The sequence below is a fragment of the Chenopodium album genome, chromosome 9, assembly GCF_948465745.1.
Source record: "Chenopodium album chromosome 9, dcCheAlbu1.1, whole genome shotgun sequence".
Taxonomy (NCBI): Eukaryota; Viridiplantae; Streptophyta; class Magnoliopsida; order Caryophyllales; family Amaranthaceae; genus Chenopodium; species Chenopodium album.
This window is the reverse complement of record NC_137842.1, coordinates 69,643,540-69,664,191: the sequence shown is the minus strand read 5'-3', so window position 1 is coordinate 69,664,191 and position 20,652 is coordinate 69,643,540. Positions and strand designations below refer to the sequence as shown.

The following is a 20,652-nucleotide window of genomic DNA, read 5'->3' as shown; positions in this document are numbered from 1 at the left end:
TATGACCTGACTTGGAAATGACCCGACCTGATTGTAACTTGCATATTATTGACTTGAACATAACCCGACTTGAATCTGAGAATGACCCGACTTGGAAATGACCCAACCTGATTATAACCCGCAAATTATTGACTTGAACCAAACCCGACTTGAACCCGAGAATGACCCGACTTGAAAATGACTCGACCTGATTATAAACCGCAAATTATTGACTCGAATCGAATCCGTCTCAAACCAGAGAATGACCCGACCTGATTCTAACTCGCATATTATTGACTTGAACCGAACCTGACTCAAACCCGAGAATTACCCTAATCCGTTTTAACCCGTGAAAACCCGACCTGTTGTTCACCCGACCCGAATGTAACCCAACCTGTTATTAACCCGACCTAAATCCGACCCAAACCCGATAAGAAGTATGACCCGTTGGACCCGACTCAAGCATGACCCAACCCAAACCCGATCTGCATAAGTTATGGAATTAATCCGAATTGACCCGACCCGAGTTGACCCGACTCACTCTTACCGACCTAAACCCGACCCGTTTACCCGAATTGACAGCTCTACCCAAAACCTCCAAAATTTCTGAAAAAGCGTGGATATTAGCCTTCAATTTTGGAATTTTGATTTTTTTTTTCACCTGAAAATAAAATTGCCGAAATGTTTACCATGGTCCCTAATACCCTTCGGAAGTCCAATTGGCTGGGTGTAACCATCCAATTTGCCTTTAAACGAACAATTTACCAGTTTACAACTTGTACCGATTTCATTAACTTAAGCCTACCACGAACATTTATGACAACATATAATGATCATATATGGTTCCAAACGACATTATATGACCCCGAGATGTATCCCCTAAAATCTCAATGCTTTTCAACAACGGGCCCCGAAACAATCGAAATTTTTTTACTTTTTTTTGCCCGAATATAAAAATTTACGAAATGCTTACCATGGTACCTAATACCCTCCGGGAGTCCAATTGGGTGGGTGGAACCATCCAATTTGCCTTTAAACGACCAATTTACCTGTTTACAACTTGCACCAATTTCATTAAATCAAACCTACCACAAACATTTATGACAACAAATAATGATCATATATGGTTCCAAACGACATTATATGACCCCGAGATGTATTCCCTAAAATTTCGAGACTTTTCAAGACTTTTCGAAACCGGGCCCCGAAGACTCCAAATATTCTCAAAAAGCGTGATAGCCTTCAAATTTTGAATTTTTTGACTGTTTTTCGCCTGTAAATAAAAATTGCAGAAATGTTTACCATGGTTTCTAATACCCTCCGGGAGTCCAATCGGGTGGGTGGAGCCATCCAATTTGCCTTTAAACGGTCAATTTACCGGTTTACAACTTGCGCTAATTTCATTAACTAAAGCCTACCACAAACATTTATGACAACATATAATGATCATATATGGTTCCAAACGGCATTATATGAACCCGAGATGTATCCCCTAAAATATAAAGGCTTTTCAACACCGGGCTCCAATTCAAAACCCCCAAAATTTCTCAAAAAGCGTGGATTGACCTTCAATTTTGGAATTTTTTTTTACTTTTTTTCGTCCGGAAATAAAAATTGCCGAAATGTTTACCATGGTTTCTGATACCCTCCGGGAGTCCAATTGGGTGGGTGAAACCATCCTATTTGCCTGTAAACGGCCAATTTACCGGTTTACAACTTGCACCTATTTAATTAACTCAAGCCTACCACAAACATTTATGACAACAAATAATGATCAAGTATGGTTCCAAACGGCATTATATGACCCCGATATACATCCCGAAAAATTTCAAGCCTTTTCGACACCAGGCCTTGAAACCTCCAAAATTTCTCAAAAAACGTGGATATCAGCCTTCAATTTTAGAATTTTTTGACTCTTTTTCGCCTGCAAATAAAAATTACCGAAATGTTTACCATGGTCCCAAATACCCTCCGGGAGTTCAATAGCCTGGGTGGAACCATCCAGGTTGCCTTTAAACAGCCAATTTACTGGTTTACAAGTTGCACCGATTTACCGATTAACAACGGCCAATTTAATTAACTTGCACCAAACCCGACTTGAATCGAAATTGACCTAAACCTGTTTTAACCCGTCAAAACCAGAATTTAACCTGGCTTGTTACTAACCTGACCTGAATTCAACTCGACTCGTTCCCAACCTGACTCGAAATTAACCCAACCTGTTACAAACTCGACCCGAATTCAACCCGACTTGTTATTGACCTGACCCAAATTAAATCTGACTTGTTATTGACCCTACTCGAATTTTACCAGACCTATTACTTACCCAACCCAAAAATTCAACCCGATTTGTTACTAACTCGACTCGAAATTAACACGACTTGTTATTGACCCGACCTAAATTCAACCCAAATTATTTCTGATCCGATTTCAAATCACCAATTAAATGCAATTTAGACCATCTTATTATTGTTGATCAAAGCATTTTGTCTAGGGAGACCAAGTCGGTCTAGGCCAGCAAAGGAAAAGAGCATCATCCTCAAATTTAAGAGTTAAATATATAGTGTATATTTGTTGTATGGTCAAAAGAGATAATTATTTTCCTAAATTATAGACTATAGATCCCTAGTATATTGCCATATATATTATAGTCAAAGGAAATAATTAGCTTGATAAAAATGATATAATTATTAATTCATAGTTTGTTGAACCCGAATATGACCTGACTTGGAAATGACCCAACCTGATTGTAACCTGCAAATTATTGACTTGAACATAACCCGATTTGAATCCGAGAATGACCCGACTTGGAAATGACCTAACCTGATTATAACCTGCAAATTATTGACTTGAATCGAACCCGAGAATGACTCGACTTGAAAATGACCCGATCTGATTATAACCTGCAAATTATTGACTTGAATCGAACCTAACTCAAACCCGAGAATGACTCAACCTGATTCTAACCCGCAAATTATTGACTTGAACCCGACTCGAATCCGAGAATTACCCTAACCCGTTTTAACCCGTGAAAACCCAAATTAAACCCGGTCTATTGTTCACCCGACCCGAATGTAACCCGACCTGTTATTAACCCGACCTAAAACCGACCCAAACCCGATAAGAAGTATGACCCGACGTGACCCGACTCAAGCATGACCCAACCCAAACCCAATTCGAGGTTATGGAATTAAACCAAATTGACCCGACCCACTCTTATCCAACCCAAACCCGATTTGTTTACCCGAATTGACGGCTCTAGTTTTAGTAAGTTAAAGTACTACAGTTATATAAAACGTGGTGCTGTAAGACGTGTAACTTCAGAAGCACAAAAAAGGGGGTCACTTAAATATTGACCTACGTCAACTGACGTTCCTTTGAATTTTTTTTTTGGCTTCCTCGAGAATTTCTTCCTAAATTCAATTTTCATATTTTTTTAACTTTTAATCTCCAATTAAAAGTTATAATCATCTCGAAAACCACAAGCATTTGGTTAATTATTGACGCAATTTCTATTGGTGAGTGAAGATTTCTAATTTCTCTCTTTTTCTGTAACTTTTTCAGCATTTTCAATCAACGAATTTTGCTTATTTGTTTAAAAATTGTACCTTTTGATGCATTATTAGCATATCAACTTAAATGGGTGTTCAAAGAATCAATTTTTTTCAAACCCTCGACTCACATTGAGGGTTTGCTCAAATTTGGCTTTCATGGAATAATGGGGTCCATAAATTTTTGTTAATACGTAATGAAAATTATAAAGTTACCATATTTTACTTAGGTTTACCTAAACTATCGTCCTCAACAATGTCATGAATTTTTTGTTAAAAAAAAAAAAAAAACAATGTCAATTATGTCATGAATTTTATGATCAAATGTTGTAAGTTGTAAACAATGCCTTGGTTGGTACTACATTGTGTTAGCGTACATCATGTAATTGTGTGAGTTGATAAGTACGAGTAGTCATTTGGTTGAATGTTTAAATTATGCTTCTTGTGATCCTTGGAAGTGGTAAAAACCCGATTTTTCGGGAAATAAGATGGTTGTTCATGAGATTTACTAAAGAGAGAGAGGGAAAAGTCGTAGATACATAGTACCCCGTATGATTTATTTTTCTTTAAATACGATAAATTAATACGAGTACTACTTAATTTCAATGTAAAGGTCACTAACCCTTTGATTTTTAAACTTGGTAACTTGGAATTAAGGTATCTTTGTCAATTTGATTGCCTCAAATGCACAAACAGATATTGAAGAAGATTATATAGGCTGGAGGAGAGTCCAGTATATGTTATCTTATGTCTATGTGCCTCATTTGATTTATAAGACATTTTTTAAGGATTTGAGACAATTTATTGTTAATTTTTTAATCATCATTTACTAATCACTATGTTAAGATTGTTAACAGTCTTAACACTTTGTGGTTTTGTATTCACATTTCCATCATATTATTGTACATCATATTTACTTTAGCCTTTAGGACTACTTGAGATTTACATCATTATGTAGTATGTACTGTAAGTAATATGAAGTATGAAGTATGAAATATGATATTTGTATGACTTACTGAAGATCATTCTCACATGTTAATAGGTTTCCAGTGAGCAATAAACCATGCATAACAGAATGAATTGTGACAAAAGTGACTACAATGTCTTAAAGTCACAATTTCACAAGACTGTTCGAATTATGAGAGCGAAAATAATTCGTCAAAAAAAGATGAAGCAGATGCAACCTGCAAGGTTGTCCTTATTGAGTCAAATAAAAGCAGTTGTCAATCATGGAGATGCTGAATTTTGTGATCCAAATGCACTAATGCAAAAAAAAGCCAGACTTTTGAGAATGTTAGCTTTACGCGAAAAAAGGATGGATTGGCATCCTCCTACAGACAGCATTGGATGCAGTCAGCAAGATAACCATCCAGTGTTCATTGACAAAATCAATTCAAACACGGGAGCAGAAGTAGAAGTTGAAGGAGGTAGAACTTCTATTTCAAGCAAATTACTTTCATTTTGCTGAATATGCAGTTATTGCAGGTAGAATTTCTTTTGAAATGTTCCTGTCTTGTTAAGGTTGTGCTTGAGCGCCGTGATGCATATACACCTTGCTTTATTTTTCTTCATCATGACTTCAGAGCAGCATCAGCTGCTTTTTCTGAATTGTTTGTGTACTTTAGTTTTATCCTAGAAGGTTATTGTGAAGGTCACAAAGCATTGGACTTGTGTATCTTGTGAAGTTGCTTAATTCTGTTGATGCTCTGCATTTCTAAGTCCCTTTTATAAGTGTTAGCAAACAAGGTTCTGGACTTGTCTCTTGGTGTCAACAAGTTAGCACATAAGAACAAGGTTTGGCTGGTTTTTAAAATATTGAGTATCTAAGAGAAGTTTTGCAGGTAGACAGAAACCGAAATGGTAAACAGTCTTATTCAGAAAATGGTTAAATTATTGCTCTGAACTCTCAGGAGTTCAACATACATTGCACAAACATATTTCATGTTGGTGTTTCTTTAGACTTCAATGTAGAAGCAAATGTATTTCATTGAAATTCCTCTCGGTTGTTTAGGGGCCATTACACCCTGTGAGGACTCTGAGGAGTTAGTAAATCATACCTCTCCTGAAATGAAGAAAGGAATCTACGTAGGGGTTGAAGAGGATACTGCAACTCAAGACGAATCTGAAAATGACTCTGAAGATGAGAATGTTGCTACAATATGGAAGGAGATGGAGTTTGCAATGGAATCTTGTAAGGTATTCTTGTGCTTTTGTTAAGTATTTTACTGATTGAGCATTTAACCCTGAGTATCAAGTGTATGGGATTAGTACCATTCTAGATAAGAGGATAGGACCATTTATAGACGTAGTTATAGTCTGATGATTCCCATTGGTTTTATATGATTCTAGGAATTTCCTGAGAATCAGTTTTCCGATGAAGAAAAAAAGGAAGATGAAGATGACTGTGACCATTCTTATATCTTAAAGGATGATATTGGCTATGTTTGCCGAGTTTGTGGACTTGTGCAAAAGGGAATACAAGATATGTTTGAGTTTCTTTATCCGAAGGTAAAGACAAAGTTCTTCATGTTTCTTCTTCTTTTAACACTATGTTGGTAATTCTGATTAGGATTTGTACTAGGATTTGCATATAGTTTGAGCATTTGAGCTTGACTTAAGGTGCAAAACCTGTTATTTTAAAACTCAGATCCACGCTTCCAGTGTTCTACTTCTAATTTCTTCTCTTTGTTTGCATGTTCATGAAAACTTTATCTGTGACTTGATATCTTGGTTGACCAAGATGCACCCTTATAGTATGTGTAATGTAGGATTTTGGTTACTATTATGACCTTCAGTAAATATTGTGTTCTTTGGCTAGTGGTGAAAGGCCATTTCTTGTAGCCTTGACTAATTTCGAAATGACCATCATTGTAAAAAACCATTTCTTGTGCATCTGATCCTTTTCTGCCGCTACATCTTTGCAAACTAGTACTATCTGATCTAAGTTTTCTTCTTGATACAGAAAATAAGGACGAAGTCTAGTTACCATAATGAATCCCATAAAACTGAAGATAACAAGCCAGTTGACAGTCTTCCTGACTGGTATAACCTACTAAGCATGGATCAAAGTGTACTTGAAGTTATAGCTCATGCAGAGCACATTAAACAGATGAAACCTCATCAAATTGAGGGCTTTAATTTCCTGCTTAGAAATTTGGTTACTGAGAATCCACATGGTTGCATTTTGGCCCATGCCCCTGGCTCCGGAAAAACATTTATGATCATATGTTTCATGCAAAGCTATCTCGCTAAGTACCCTTCTGCTAGACCATTAGTAATCCTCCCAAAAGGAATTTTGGGCACATGGAAAAAAGAATTTCAGAGGTGGCAACTTGATGATATTCCCTTGTATGATTTCTACTCGGTGAAGGCAGCCAGTCGTTCACAGCAGCTGAATGTCTTGAAGCAATGGGCTGAGCAGAAGAGCATTCTTTTTTTAGGGTACAAGCAATTCTCTTCCATTGTGACCAGTGATGTTACTAGCAATGAAAAGGCTGCCTGTAAAGAAATTTTGGTGAGAGCTCCAACAGTTATGATATTGGACGAGGGCCACACACCAAGGAATAAAAACACTGACACGCTGCACTCACTAACTCTAGTTCAGACACCTCGGAAAGTTGTGCTATCTGGAACCCTATATCAGAATCATGTTGTAGAAGTCTTCAACATTCTGAACCTTGTTCAACCTAAATTTCTGAAGTTAGAGCAAAATCGTGTAATAGTAAGGCGTATTATGAGCAAAGTTAAGATTTCTGGGGTCAGAAAACAGTTGGCTGGAGCAGGGGATGCTGCTTTTTATGAATTAGTGGAAAATACACTGACTGATGATGATAATGAACAAAGAAAACTTGGGATCATAAAAGATTTGCGTGAGATGACAAGCCAAGTTCTTCACTATTATAAAGGTGACTCTTTTGATGAGTTACCAGGACTCAATGACTTTACGGTCTTGCTCAATCTTAGCCCGAAGCAAAAGGTTGAAGTTGATGAGATGAAGAAATTGAAGGAAAGAAAGTTCAGAAGTAGTTCTTTGGGAAGTGCAGTATATTTGCATCCCCAGCTGAAGCAGTTCTCAGGGAGCAGTAACGAAAGCAATCAAGAAAATCGGACTATGAGTGATGAGAATTTGGATCAAATGATCAAGAAAATGAATCTTATTGATGGGGTGAAAGCCATGTTCTTCCTCAATATGCTACGTTTATGTGAAATTGCACAAGAAAAGTTGCTAGTTTTCAGTCAGTATCTCTTGCCTTTGAAGTTTTTAGAGCGGTTAGCAGTGCATCACAAAGGTTGGGCTATCAACAAGGAAATATTCATGATAACAGGTGAAACAACACCAGAACACCGTGAATGGTCCATGGAACAGTTTAATAGCTCACCTAATGCTAGAGTATTTTTGGGATCGATTAAAGCGTGTGGGGAAGGAATATCACTTGTTGGAGCATCACGTATTTTGATACTTGATGTTCATCCAAACCCTTCTGTCTCTTGGCAAGCAGTATGCCGGGCATTTAGGCCAGGGCAACTGAAAAAAGTGTTTACTTATAGACTGGTTGCAGCTGATTCTCCTGAAGAGGATGACCACAGAACTTGTTTTAAGAAAGAAATAATAGCAAAAATGTGGTTCGAGTGGGATGAATTTTCTAAGAAGAAGGATTTAGAATTGAAATCCATTGATTTAGAAGACTGTTGTGATATTTTCTTGCAGAATCCTCTGCTTAGGAAAGATGTAAAAGCTTTGTACAAAAGGTTTGTGAGTTTTTAATATTGATTTCTCATCTGAAAAAGAAATATTATCAAGTAATGGAAATGAATCTCCTCTCTTCCTTTTGCAGGTAGTCTGAACTCTGAAGTAATGAACCTGCTTTGCTTAAGAACCTGTAAGGTACGCTTGAAAGTATGTGCTCCTAGATGATGTTTCAACTGTCCAAAGTGGAAGAACGAATCTTTGTTGTACGTCTTATCTTTTGAAGTTCTGCATCACCTGTGAGCACTACTCCCAGATGCGTCCTAACCATATCTTGTGTGCAACTAAATGTTGAACTTTAAGTGCAAAACTTAGTTTTGTAGATCATGCCCAATTTATTGTCTAATTTGTGGACATTTATGATGATACCTATTTAACAGCCCATTTTTCAAGGGTTGAAATTTAGGAATGTAAAGAAAATAAGAATATTAAGAAGAATGTGATATTTTCCTGATTTTTGTTCTGGCTTTTACGAGACATAGTGTCTTTAAGAAACTTCTGATAGTCTTTTTGTAAATAATGTTCGATTGCTCAACAAAGATTCTAACAAGAACAGACAGTCAGACAGGCATGAGCCCATTCATTGCAATAAATTATTTGATTTGGATTTTATCTCTGTTTTGTTGGAAAATACTTGTTATTTACTCTTTATATTGCTCCAAATTTGAGTACATAGACGCAATGATAAAATCAAAATATTCAATCCATGAATTAGTGCTAAGGAAAGCCTATTTACTCTTATCTAATGTTCAATATCTTCAATAACCCACGGCTTTGGTAGGCTTGCCTTTATGATGTCCTCGATTTCGAGCTCTATATACTGCAATGCAGAATAAATCTCATTTGATCTAGGGTGAGATCTATCAGCAACTCGGAACTCGTGCACTTTTCCATTAACCTCCAGCCAACTACAGCCAGGAGTCTTCTTCAGACCTTTATTTTTTAGAAAACTTCTCATCTTTGCTACTTTGTCCCACTTTCCGGATGCAGCATATATGTTAGACATCAGTACATAGTTCCCTGCATTTGTTGGTTCAATTTCAATCAGCTTCTCAGCAGCCAACTCAGCAACCGCGGTCTCTGAGTGCATTTTACAAGCACTTAACAACGGACCCCATACACGGGCATCTGCTTTGATGGGCATAGAGTTTATGAGCTCTTTAGCTTTATCAATATGCCCTGCCTTACCCAACAGATCCACCATACACGCATAGTGTTCTTGACTAGGCTGGAAACCAAAGGTTTCTGTCATTTCCTTAAATATTTTCCATCCTTCATTAACATGACCAGAATTAACACAAGCTGTCAGTAATCCAAGAAATGTTATTGAGTCTGGTCTGAAATATGTCTTTTTCATCTGCTCATAAAGACGAAAGCATTGTTGCCACTCTCCATGTTTAGAATATGCACTTATTAACGAATTCCAAGTAATAGTATCCTTATTATCAATCTCTTCCTCATCAAACAGCCTTCTCGCCATGTCTATGCAACCACATTTAGCATAACTTGCCAGTAATTCTGTATTTACAGAAGGTGTAGAGAGCAGACCATACTTGATGGTGCACCCGTGAATATATTTCAACTGCTCAAATGCACCAGAATTCACACAAGCAGGCAAGATGCTCACAATTGCAGCAGAATCAACCAAAAATCCATCACATTTCATTCTGGCAAATAATGATAGGGCATCAAAATATCGTTCATGAATAACAAATCCTTTAATCATTGAACTCCACGAAACCTCAGTCTTCTCTACTACCAAGTCAAAAACCTTTTTGGCAGCTTCCACACTATCACATTTACTATACATATCTATCAAAGAATTCTGAACTGAAACCTGATGATCTAAGCCATTTCTGATGCCATGGGCATGGATTTGCTTCCCCCATTCAAGCGATTTCAACTCACCAGTAGACGGTAATGCTGCAAGTGCAGTGTACAGGTCCATTCTTATTCCTTCATTACACATTTTCACCAATAAGTCCAGGGATTTCCTTGATTGCCCACGGCGAAAATATGCTGAAATCATCAAGTTCCACACGACACGATCCTTTTCAGGCATCATCTTAAACACCAAACACACATTCTTTAGGTTACCTATTCTAGAGTACATAGTTATCAATGCAGTGCACACAGATACATCTTCACTAAGGCCACTAACAACAATTAGACCATGAACCAATACCCCTAATTTTAAAGAGTTCAGTTCTGTACTAGCTCTCAGCAAATTGATCAAACAAACTGAATTTGGCCAAATATTCACCTCCATCATCTGCTTAATTACCCCAATAATCTCCCTAACATTCCCATTTTGTAAGCTTTCCACAATCTGAGAATTCCAGTAATCCAACCCTCTAACAGGCATTTCATCAAACACTTGACGTGCATTCTCAAACTCCCCAAGTTCGCCATAAAACTCAGCTAAACCCGTCCTCACTTCCTCATTCACGTAAAAACCAAGTTTCACCAAATGCCCATGAACCCTTCTACCATGATCAACATCCAAGACATGCTTACAAGACCTCAGAACAAATGGGTATGAAAATTCATCTGGGTACATAGAATTTGATACCATTTTATCATATAACAACAGGGTTTCCTTAAATTCACCAGAATTTGCAATAATTTGAAGAACCCTGTTGTAAATTTCCCAACTTGGGTAAGAAATTGAATTAAATACATGAAAACAGAGGCTATTGAGGCCCAAATTAGCATAGGATTCAATAAGATTAGAGGTATGAGAAAGGTTTTGGTGATGGCCATGGAGGATTAACCTAGCATGGAATTGCTTGAGAAGTTGGGGTTTATTGCAGAGATTTAAGAGAGAAGATAGAGTCGAAAAAGGGTGGTAATTCTGGGTTTTCTGGAAGAATTTCAAATTTGGAGGGAAGGGAAGAAGAAGCAATTGCCTTAAGCAATGTTGGTTAAGAGCAAGCATTAAAGCTTTGTGGGTGCAACAAATGATTTTTTGGCCTTCAAATCAATTTTTTAGTAAATGTTGGTCTAAGCCTAATTAGCAGATTAAAGTCATTAAACCACGACCACGTAACACAATAACATATGATAAGTCGTTACCCCAAGAGTGTATAGTTCTAATTATTATTATTGGAGAAGCTAGTTAGCATTGGTAAAGTAAATTGATTGTTTTAAGAAAGGAGCTTATTATATGTGGAGCATTACCTATCATGTCTCAATGAAGATGAGATCATTTAGAAACTTTCATTCACTTTTGAATGCATATGCCTAACTATAATGAAGGATAAAAGAATTGGTCTAAGATAAAATAGAATGTGTGAATGCATTGATAATGCTAAGACGATTATTAAATTGTTTTAAACACGGTAAATTTTGGTAGGTAGAGTCGACCTAATCTGCAGTGTCGAATTTATATTTAGAAATTGGATTAATTATTACGTCTAAATTGTTCCAACACAAAATAATATGGTTGAAACTATCCTTTCTAGTGATAAAGTAATTTGGCATTAACTTAGCAACAAAATAACAATTAATCACATCACCAAAAAAAATATATAATCTCAATGGATTTATTCCATACTACGAAGTAGCTTTCAAACAGTGGTACATTACATAGCATTAATTCCCTTGAAAAGGAATATACCATACACATCAATTAAAATACAATAATGGTAGATTACTTAAAACTACTTCCGCTATTATACAAAATAGTACAACAATCGACATAAACTTCCATCTAGTTTACACTCACTTAACATAACTAAACATTCCACCAGCTAGCTAGCTATAAGAATTACAACATGCCTAAAAAATGGATTTATTTTACTAATATCATAAATAGAATTTTGATCCCAAATCATTTCAAGACTAAGGCTTTGCTGTTTCCGAATAGAACACAGAAGTCAATTCCGGATATCTTTAAGGGCACTTGTGCATTTTATTCTTGGTGGTCAAGTTGGCATAACAAGGACAGGCTTCGTAGTTGCCAAAGGTGCCTGGTGGTACGCAATTGCACTTGCTACAACAACTTCCGCACGCCCTCTTGCATAGGTTTGGCCTCTTTGTGGCGCTGCACCTCACTGCACACGCTGCCCCACAATCTGCATGTACCATTTTCAAAACTAAATGCTCAGTAAAAGTTATTTATTGTTTTCATCAGAATTCTGTTGGAGTAAAAATCAATATTTCCTGTCACATTTATGATCCATTGGTTGATATCGAATTACACATCGTTACAAAAGAAATTTTTTCGCAAAATGGAAGAATTTGCTTACTTAGTCCTTTATTGTTATAAGTAATAAACTTTCCTAATCTCCTATAAAACTCTAATGAGTAGTTCATTTGTGAATTTTTAATGCATCCGAGAGTATAATGTACCTCAATATGTTCCCAAAAGAACATATAATGCAAAGTAATTAAATGTAGTTCAGAATAAAAGAACATGTCTTATCTTTACTTACTCTATTATATATATAAACATCAATTATAGGACGTTATTGTGAAAATCTAGAGCATGAAAGTTTGAAGTGCATGCAATTATAATGTAAAAAATAAACCATGCACATCATGCTCCCAATTGGCCAAAACAGTGATGGCCAACCATTGATTAGGAAAATATAACAAATGTCAAAAAGAAAAAAAATAAATAAAAATCTTTTTAAGAAGCTAAACTTAAAAAAAAAAAAAAAAAAAGTTATACAAGTATATGTGGTTTGTTGTTAGTTTGTTACTCATGACCCTATTTACATTTACTATGTAAAAATTATCATATAACATTCTACGTACTTTTATTAACATTAATCATGCATTAAATAACTATTTAGAAAGAGCAAAACAGAAAATCTTAGCCTAATCACTTTCTAAATACCATGTAAATTTTGAACAACACTTAAGTTTTCATTTTATATGTATATATATTACTAAATTTGCTAACAAATAATGAGCAAAAACTTTCATTTTCTTGAGTAAAATGTTGCATAAAATCACCAAATACTGGGAGCTTTTTATGAAGATTAGAGTAGAGAAACTCACCCACTTTACTTTCAGAGACATTTCCAGTGCTAGTCTGAAACATAGTAGTACATAAAACTTTGTATTAATATATATAACCATGTAATAATATAGAGAAAATTTAACTAATTAGTAAACTAATTACATGATATCATTAAAAAAAACATACCATTTGATTTGAGGTTGTTTCTGGTTCAAATGCATGAACAAGCTGAAGAACAAGTAGAGAAAGAAGTAGAGAAGCAATTAAAGCTTTGGAAAAAGCCATTTTTAAGTTTAATAATAGCAGAAGAATTGCTTGTAATAATAAATAGAGAGGAGGAAAATTGGAATTGTAAGTTGTGACTAATGAGAGTAGGGAAGTGGTGTCTATTTATAGGTGGATGGTTGGGAAGTAATTAGGCCATGTTGTAATGTGATGATGTTGGTTGTAAATTTTACAAAATTTTGAAAGAGATAATTTTTACAAGTTGCTAGACTTTTAAATATACCAAGCATCCAACATGCATGTACCAACATACAAGTTTTTGGACAATAGTAAACAAGACATACAAGCCACCTGCTACTATTAGCTTACAACGAACAATTTTATTTATGGGTTAGTACATACTCAAAATCACGTTACATCTAGAAACTAACATAATAAGGATAACAATCATCTAATCTACTATGATGACCATTAAAATTACAAGTATTTTATATTATTTCCTTTGAAATATAGATGGTTGAAGCATTTTGTGCCAAAGAAATACACATGATACAAGAACTTGATGATTAACCATGTCTAGCTAGCGAGTTAGCGAAATATCAATATATAACTTTATTTAATATGTATGTAGTAAATAGTAAAGTGATATTGGTCAAAGGAGAGTACATTCAATTTCAAATTAAATTATATTATTGTTAGCTATCTAACCTTACTCTTTATAAAAAAAAGGTACCGTTGATATGCTGATGAGCTGGCTAAATAGCTACTAGCTAGTTATTGATTGATTTGGTTTACGAGTGAGCAATTCAACATAGCAACCTAGCCAAGTTAGTTAAATACAACTAAATACAAGTATAAATATGGTCCAAAAATGAAAGATCAATTGGTAGTCTCATCATCATCGAGTCCTTATCTACTTGTACGTACACTTTTATGAATTTAGCTACAAGATAAATTCCACCCCCCAAAATTAATTTGGACCAAAGCTATTACGCCTAACGCTTTTGATGGAAATAATCTAGACATGAATGCATGACATGTTATAAATATGTCAATTTTTTTGACAGAGAAATTATACTTTGTCTAAATTAGAATTGTAGCCTAGCCAAGAGGCCCAGGATATACATCAATGGAAAAATCCAATGTTACGTACCAACAAAATGTAAAAATAGATTAGTGCTAGTATGAGTTGTATAAACAATTAAGAGCCACAATCACTAGTTGGCAAAACTAGTGGTAGTCATTGCTTGATTGCTTCTTCATGTATTAATTATAGAAGTATTTGCATAAGACCATATTTACAAAGAGCTTTATTTACTATCTAGCTACTCATATCATATTAGACTGTACGTATTTGACTTTATGATTGGATCGAGTTTACTCGAACCACCCAAAGAATATATAACGCATATTATTGTGCAGACATTCAATATTAGATTAGAGGCTATTATCGTCTATTAATTATGGTTGTAATACCAGTATGCACCAATGTAGCTCCGCTCCTGGGTAAACCAAAGTATGCAATGAAGAAAAAAGAATAAAAGTTTTGGAAAAATTAATGCAAAGTTAAAACTATAAGAATGTACACCAATTAAAGTATAAAACCAAAGCAAGGATTGAGTTAGTTGTACGTTCCTATTTTGCAAATTATTTTTATCTTACAAAAACGTTTGTGTTAAACCCTCAATATCGTGTACGTAACACCGACAAAACACTACCTAATTAAGAAACATCTCAATGAAATTACCAAAGTTGTTGGTACATTATTGTAATTTGGTAATATCCTATTCATATAGACAGATGGTATATTAGTACGTGTAAATATTTAAGAAAATCGGATAGAATAACTGATAATATAAGTAATTTTGCTACATCAATAATTGATTTTGGCACCTCCTCACATAAGAGGAGTATAGAAAATTGTGTCAAAATCATTTTTGGTGTACCAAAATCATTTCCCTCATTTTAGGTTTACACCGAGTAACTTTAATTAGAAGGGGAAAAAAATATTGTGATTCCAATAAAAGTTTGAGAAACATATGGAGGTGTTAATGTGTTCACAATCTTACACCTTGTAGAAATTTATCAGCAAATCCAAATTAGCATGTCGAGGTTAGTTAAACATGTGCATTATGAAATAAATAGAGTTGCAAATTGGTTAGCTAATTAAAAATTTATAAGAACAGTAAGTTTAAGTTGATTCAAGTCTCTCCTTAGCTTTAGGCTTTATCTTTAAGTTACATCTTACATGATAATATTATAGGGGTGACTATGCCACGTGTTATCCTTCGTACATAGTAAATACTAGATGGACATACAAAAAGTGCTCATAGGTTTGCACATAAACCAGGTAATTTTTAGACTCCAAAAAATTGAATTGGCTAGAAAAAATGATTTTATAAACCAATCTGATCGAATTGAGAAAATCGATTTATAAAAAACTTTGCTAGAGAAATGATTAAATTTAATTCGGTGTTTTTCAATAATGATACATTAGCTGTTAATAGTGTTTAAATACGATCCTAATCGAATTTGAAATAAACCAAATTAATTAATGACAACTTGACTTACTAACTGATATTCGATCTCTAACTTCAATTGACGTGAACTAACCATGATAACATAATAAAAACAAGAGAAGAATAGCCTCAATTTATTCTTCTCTTGTTTTAATTATTGCTTTAAGTATTCAACTTCGACCCTTTCCCTTATAAATGACTTTAATTTATATTGAATTAACTTATGTACTCCTTACTTGATTCTCAAGGTCTAAGTAAATAATTTTCTTCATCCTAATATTTTCCACAAAAAAAAAAAAAAAAAAAAAAAAAAAACATATTCTAGTTTTTGTACGTACCATTCCACATAAGATCATACAAAATATATAAAGGGAGTAAATAATTCACCTTACCTCTTTTAAAAATTTATGTTGATCTTAAATAGTGTACCTTGTACTTTGTATTTATTTATTACGGAGTTTTGTTATATATACATAACAAATTCAAGCATCGATCAGTATATTATTTCACGTATTATTTTCAATTTTAATTAGCTTCTTGAATATGTTATATGTACTGTGCATGCCGTGCATATTCATAATGTATAAAATGGTTGAATATAATGCAATGAAAAACACAAGTTGTGACTAAAAAATCATTGAAAGTACATTATTCCAAGCAAAATCCAAATTGGACCAGTAAATTAATTAAATGGTATTAAATCTGGAATTAAGACTTTTTTTTTTTTTTTTTGTTAAAATTTAGTCAGACAGTGCATTAGTGAGAGTAGTGATCATTCGACTAATAACACAATAAAGAAGTGGGGGAGTAGGTCAGTTGGCCAGTAGGAAGGAAGAGTGGGGGCTTGGAATTCTGAAATTTGAGAAATTGTTCATTACTCACTCTTATTTTGTTGGTACTCGTTTACATTTTCCAGCTAAGCTCCAGATAATCAATTCTTTTTTGCCAGCTTGCAATATTCCTGGAAAGTCCCTCCCACCTCTATCTCGATAACTTCATATTCCATCATCAATTTTTTCTACTTGATGCAATGGTTGTTAGTGTACAAACCCATGCTAGAGGTGACAAACACGTCGTTTGACTTGAGTACAGATGTACGTTATTCTGTTTCTGATAATAAATTTAGATGAGATAAAGTGAATACAAAGGATTATAATGATGTCGTAATTGTAGTACAGTATGACTTGGTATGTTTGAGAAAAGAAAGGCATCCATGACAAATTGACAAGGTACATGGTAGAAAAAGGAAGAGATACTTTGTTGAGTTAATTAAAAGAGTTGCAAAGTGAGTACAAATATAATAATTAGATGGGATTGCTTGTTTGAAATAATGAGTACTACTAGTGTACATACTACATTCAAGTCAAGACTAATAAATGGCTAATGCTACAAATAGTACTTATGAGTTATAAATTATGATAGAGTGTTTCAATAAACCAATCAAGAAAAAGTGGTGGCCAACTCAGAAAACTCTAATTCAAGAGTAATTGCATGAAGATGAAGATGATTCATTAAATGTGCACAACTATATATACTTGAAATCAGATCATATTTATCCGTTATGTATGAATGGATTGAAATAACCACACTCTACACATGTTGTATACAATACATAATGAGTATAGTAGTAACTGAAAGTATATTATTAGCTGGATTATAATATATCCATTAACTTAGGGTCTATTAAAAAAACTCATAATAAATACACAACTAAATAAAGAAAATTAAAAAGAAATGATCAATATTTCCATTTTATTTAAGTTTATAATTTTTGGATTGACCTCTGGTCTATGTATTGGCTTTGATCATTATAATAACACTCACCTACATTTAGGATGACTTGTTAAGAAGATTTATACTAGTATAATATTGTGAAAAATCAAAGATAATCATCTATATTCTGTCCTCACTAATTTGGACAAGAAAAAGACATGAATGTAGTACAAGTATCCTTGAATCAACTTGCATTGTGTGCTTCAATATCGTATAGCTGGATTTGTTCAATTTACTAATACTTTCTTTGACTTTATTTAGTGTTCAAAGAATCTATTATTGGCCGCCTTTTGTTTGCTTTAGATCGATAGCATTTTTTAAAGAGTTTTACCAACTAGTTAGTGTTACTAGCCTACTATAATGCTATGGTATGCTTGAATGAGGAACATATCTACCTAGAAAGTTAGAAGTGTCTGATCGAAATATTGAATCGATTATTTGGTAAAGGAGATGTTTCGTTTTAACCAAACTCTTAAGATTGAGACTTAAAAAAACGATCGCACTTAGCTTGCTACAAGAGTTTTACCTTTAGCTAATTGTCACTTGACCTGACTCAGATTTAAATTTGTCTGGGTCTAATAGATTTTAAATTATTAGGCATATATGTATTGCATAAACACTATAGGCCAAGAGTTAAAACATTAATATATATGCTTTATATCATAGGCATTTTTTTATTTTTTTTTAATAGAGAGCCACAAGGGCCTGTGATAAGAATCAATCTCAAAATTTCTTGAGACCGGGAAGGAAGCTTTAACTACTTGAGTTATCCCTCAATTTCTCATCCTAATATACTCCCTCAGTATTTTAATAAGTGTTACATTTTGACCAAACACGCTTGTCGAGATATTACGACTTTGACCATTAATTTATCTTATTATATGTCAGTAAAATTATAGGAAAATTGATATTATGAAAGTATACATTGTAACGAATCCAACAATGTATTATATAATACGGAGTAACACTTATTATTTTATTTTATTTATATATACACAACGTATTAGTAAATTAATTAAATCTAAATCATTATGTAAATAGTAAAAAAAGTTAAAGTGTAACATTTTTTGAAAAACGGATGTGATATAAGTAATCAAATGTTGGAGCTGTAAAGGTTCACACGATTTATGTGCACATTCTCAAATCCAGATAAGTTTGAACTTATTAAATAAATTATTTATTAGTAACAACTAATTAATTAACTAAAAATACAAGTAGAGTACGTCACCTACCGTCCTAATTAATTAAGTAGTACCGTCCTCAGTAGCCCCAACAAAATTGGGCTATAAATAAGCATGCTTTTGCTCACTTTTTTGTATCACTCACAAATTGAAACTATTCTCTCCTCTAAACTCTCTATTAATTTGGCTCTTTGCTTAATTATTTTATTAAGCATCTTTATATTACAATGGCAATTTCTAAGGTTTTAATTGCTTCATTCCTTCTTTCAACTCTCCTTATTCAATTTGTCCAAGCTACTACACCTGCACCAGCGGTAAGTATTCTACCTTTTAAAAGTTATTTTTCGTATGCTATACATGTATTTTATAGACACATGTATGATACATACTTCGTTTATTTTACGGAGTAATATTTAATTTTATACGGGACATTCGATAAATAATTACACATATATATTTTCGCAAGATAAATTTTTGCCATACATTCATATGTACGGTACATTCAAGGTTATTTTTAAAGCATTTTTCTCATTTGAGAGAGCTCTTAACTTAGGTTACAAGTGAGAAATGGATTTTTATCTTATTTTCTTTGATTAATGAATACTTTGTATACTATTTCTACAAAAACAAATTATTGGTTTATTTTGATAAACAAATTAAATACAGTATATATATTTTTAAATCCACTTAATTATGCTTTTTACATGCATGTTGTTTAATTTGTATAGAGATTATCAAGGCATTCTTATTCATTTTAACTAATTTTAATTGATTAAAACTGAGTTCTTGGCAAATGATTTTGTCTTGTGTATGTTTGAAAACATTTATTATTGTTTAATATTGATTGAACGGATTTAAAAAAGAAAAAATAGTATTGGTTATACATAAATGAGTAACAATTGCATTTCTGTTATTGTTTGACTGATTTTACCGTTTGTTTGACCATGCAGCCTGCTGGTAGCGTTATAAGTCCGGCACCCGGTGGATTCATAGGTATATACGTAGTATGTTCTCATAATTTATTATTTGGACGGCTTTCCTTCATAATATTATTGCTAGATCCATGCATTTTTCCCTAAAAAAAAAAAAAAAAAAAAAAGTACTAATTAATTAAGTTCACCACAAGACACGGTTTTTTTTTCAATCGAATTAAAAATTACACTTATAACGTTGTATCAAAATGTAATAATTACATAGTACATTCTCGATTAATACAAGTGACACATCTCCTTTAGCATTATCCAGTGTTTAATATTTCAACTTTTAGCTACCTTAGTTACCTATCAGTATCTCGCTACCTTGAGAAAAATCTAATGTAAACGTAAATTTTTTTTCTTTGACAGATTGTGATGCAGCATGTTTAGTAAGGTGTAGCAAATCAAGCAGGCCAAATCTATGCCAAAGAGCGTGTGGAAGTTGTTGCAAAAGGTGCAACTGCGTGCCACCAGGTACTTACGGCAACTACGATAAATGTGAATGCTATGCTAGTTTGACCACTCGCGATGGCAAACGCAAGTGCCCTTAATTAATTTAATACAATTATTACCCCTTAAATTTATGTTTAATTTGTTTAAATTAAGCTAAGCTTATATTTACTGTTACTCAAAAATAAGAGTAGCAATTATTATCCCTTTGTACTAAATTTCTTTTTCATTTGTAACGTACATTCGTTGAAATAATGAGATATGTGTTAGTTCGTTCAAACAAA

General features: G+C 33.8%; 4 protein-coding genes across 4 annotated transcripts; 2 read left to right on the top strand and 2 right to left on the bottom strand.

The window, feature by feature from the left end:
* The first annotated feature begins 4,582 nt into the window (after nt 1-4,582).
* On the top strand, nt 4,583-8,837 carry LOC145560385 (protein CHROMATIN REMODELING 35-like). The gene is made up of 6 exons (XM_081621635.1): nt 4,583-4,957; nt 5,167-5,169; nt 5,542-5,726; nt 5,880-6,038; nt 6,493-8,279; nt 8,366-8,837. Exons 1-6 carry the CDS (start codon nt 4,594-4,596, stop codon nt 8,367-8,369), a joined length of 2,502 nt encoding a protein of 833 aa, XP_081477761.1. The 5' UTR covers nt 4,583-4,593; the 3' UTR covers nt 8,370-8,837.
* A 71-nt stretch (nt 8,838-8,908) lies between these two features.
* On the bottom strand, nt 8,909-11,260 carry LOC145560384 (pentatricopeptide repeat-containing protein At1g11290, chloroplastic-like). The gene has a single exon (XM_081621634.1). It carries the CDS (start codon nt 11,213-11,215, stop codon nt 9,020-9,022), a length of 2,196 nt encoding a protein of 731 aa, XP_081477760.1. The 5' UTR covers nt 11,216-11,260; the 3' UTR covers nt 8,909-9,019.
* Nucleotides 11,261-11,801: 541 nt separating this feature from the next.
* LOC145559046 (snakin-2-like) lies at nt 11,802-13,627 on the bottom strand. The gene is made up of 3 exons (XM_081620450.1): nt 13,433-13,627; nt 13,285-13,318; nt 11,802-12,353 (listed from the first exon to the last, which is right to left on the bottom strand). Exons 1-3 carry the CDS (start codon nt 13,529-13,531, stop codon nt 12,172-12,174), a joined length of 315 nt encoding a protein of 104 aa, XP_081476576.1. The 5' UTR covers nt 13,532-13,627; the 3' UTR covers nt 11,802-12,171.
* A 5,442-nt stretch (nt 13,628-19,069) lies between these two features.
* On the top strand, nt 19,070-20,652 carry LOC145560383 (gibberellin-regulated protein 1-like). The gene is made up of 3 exons (XM_081621633.1): nt 19,070-19,258; nt 19,895-19,937; nt 20,288-20,652. The coding sequence occupies exons 1-3, from the start codon at nt 19,172-19,174 to the stop codon at nt 20,467-20,469; spliced, it is 312 nt and encodes a 103-aa protein (XP_081477759.1). The 5' UTR covers nt 19,070-19,171; the 3' UTR covers nt 20,470-20,652.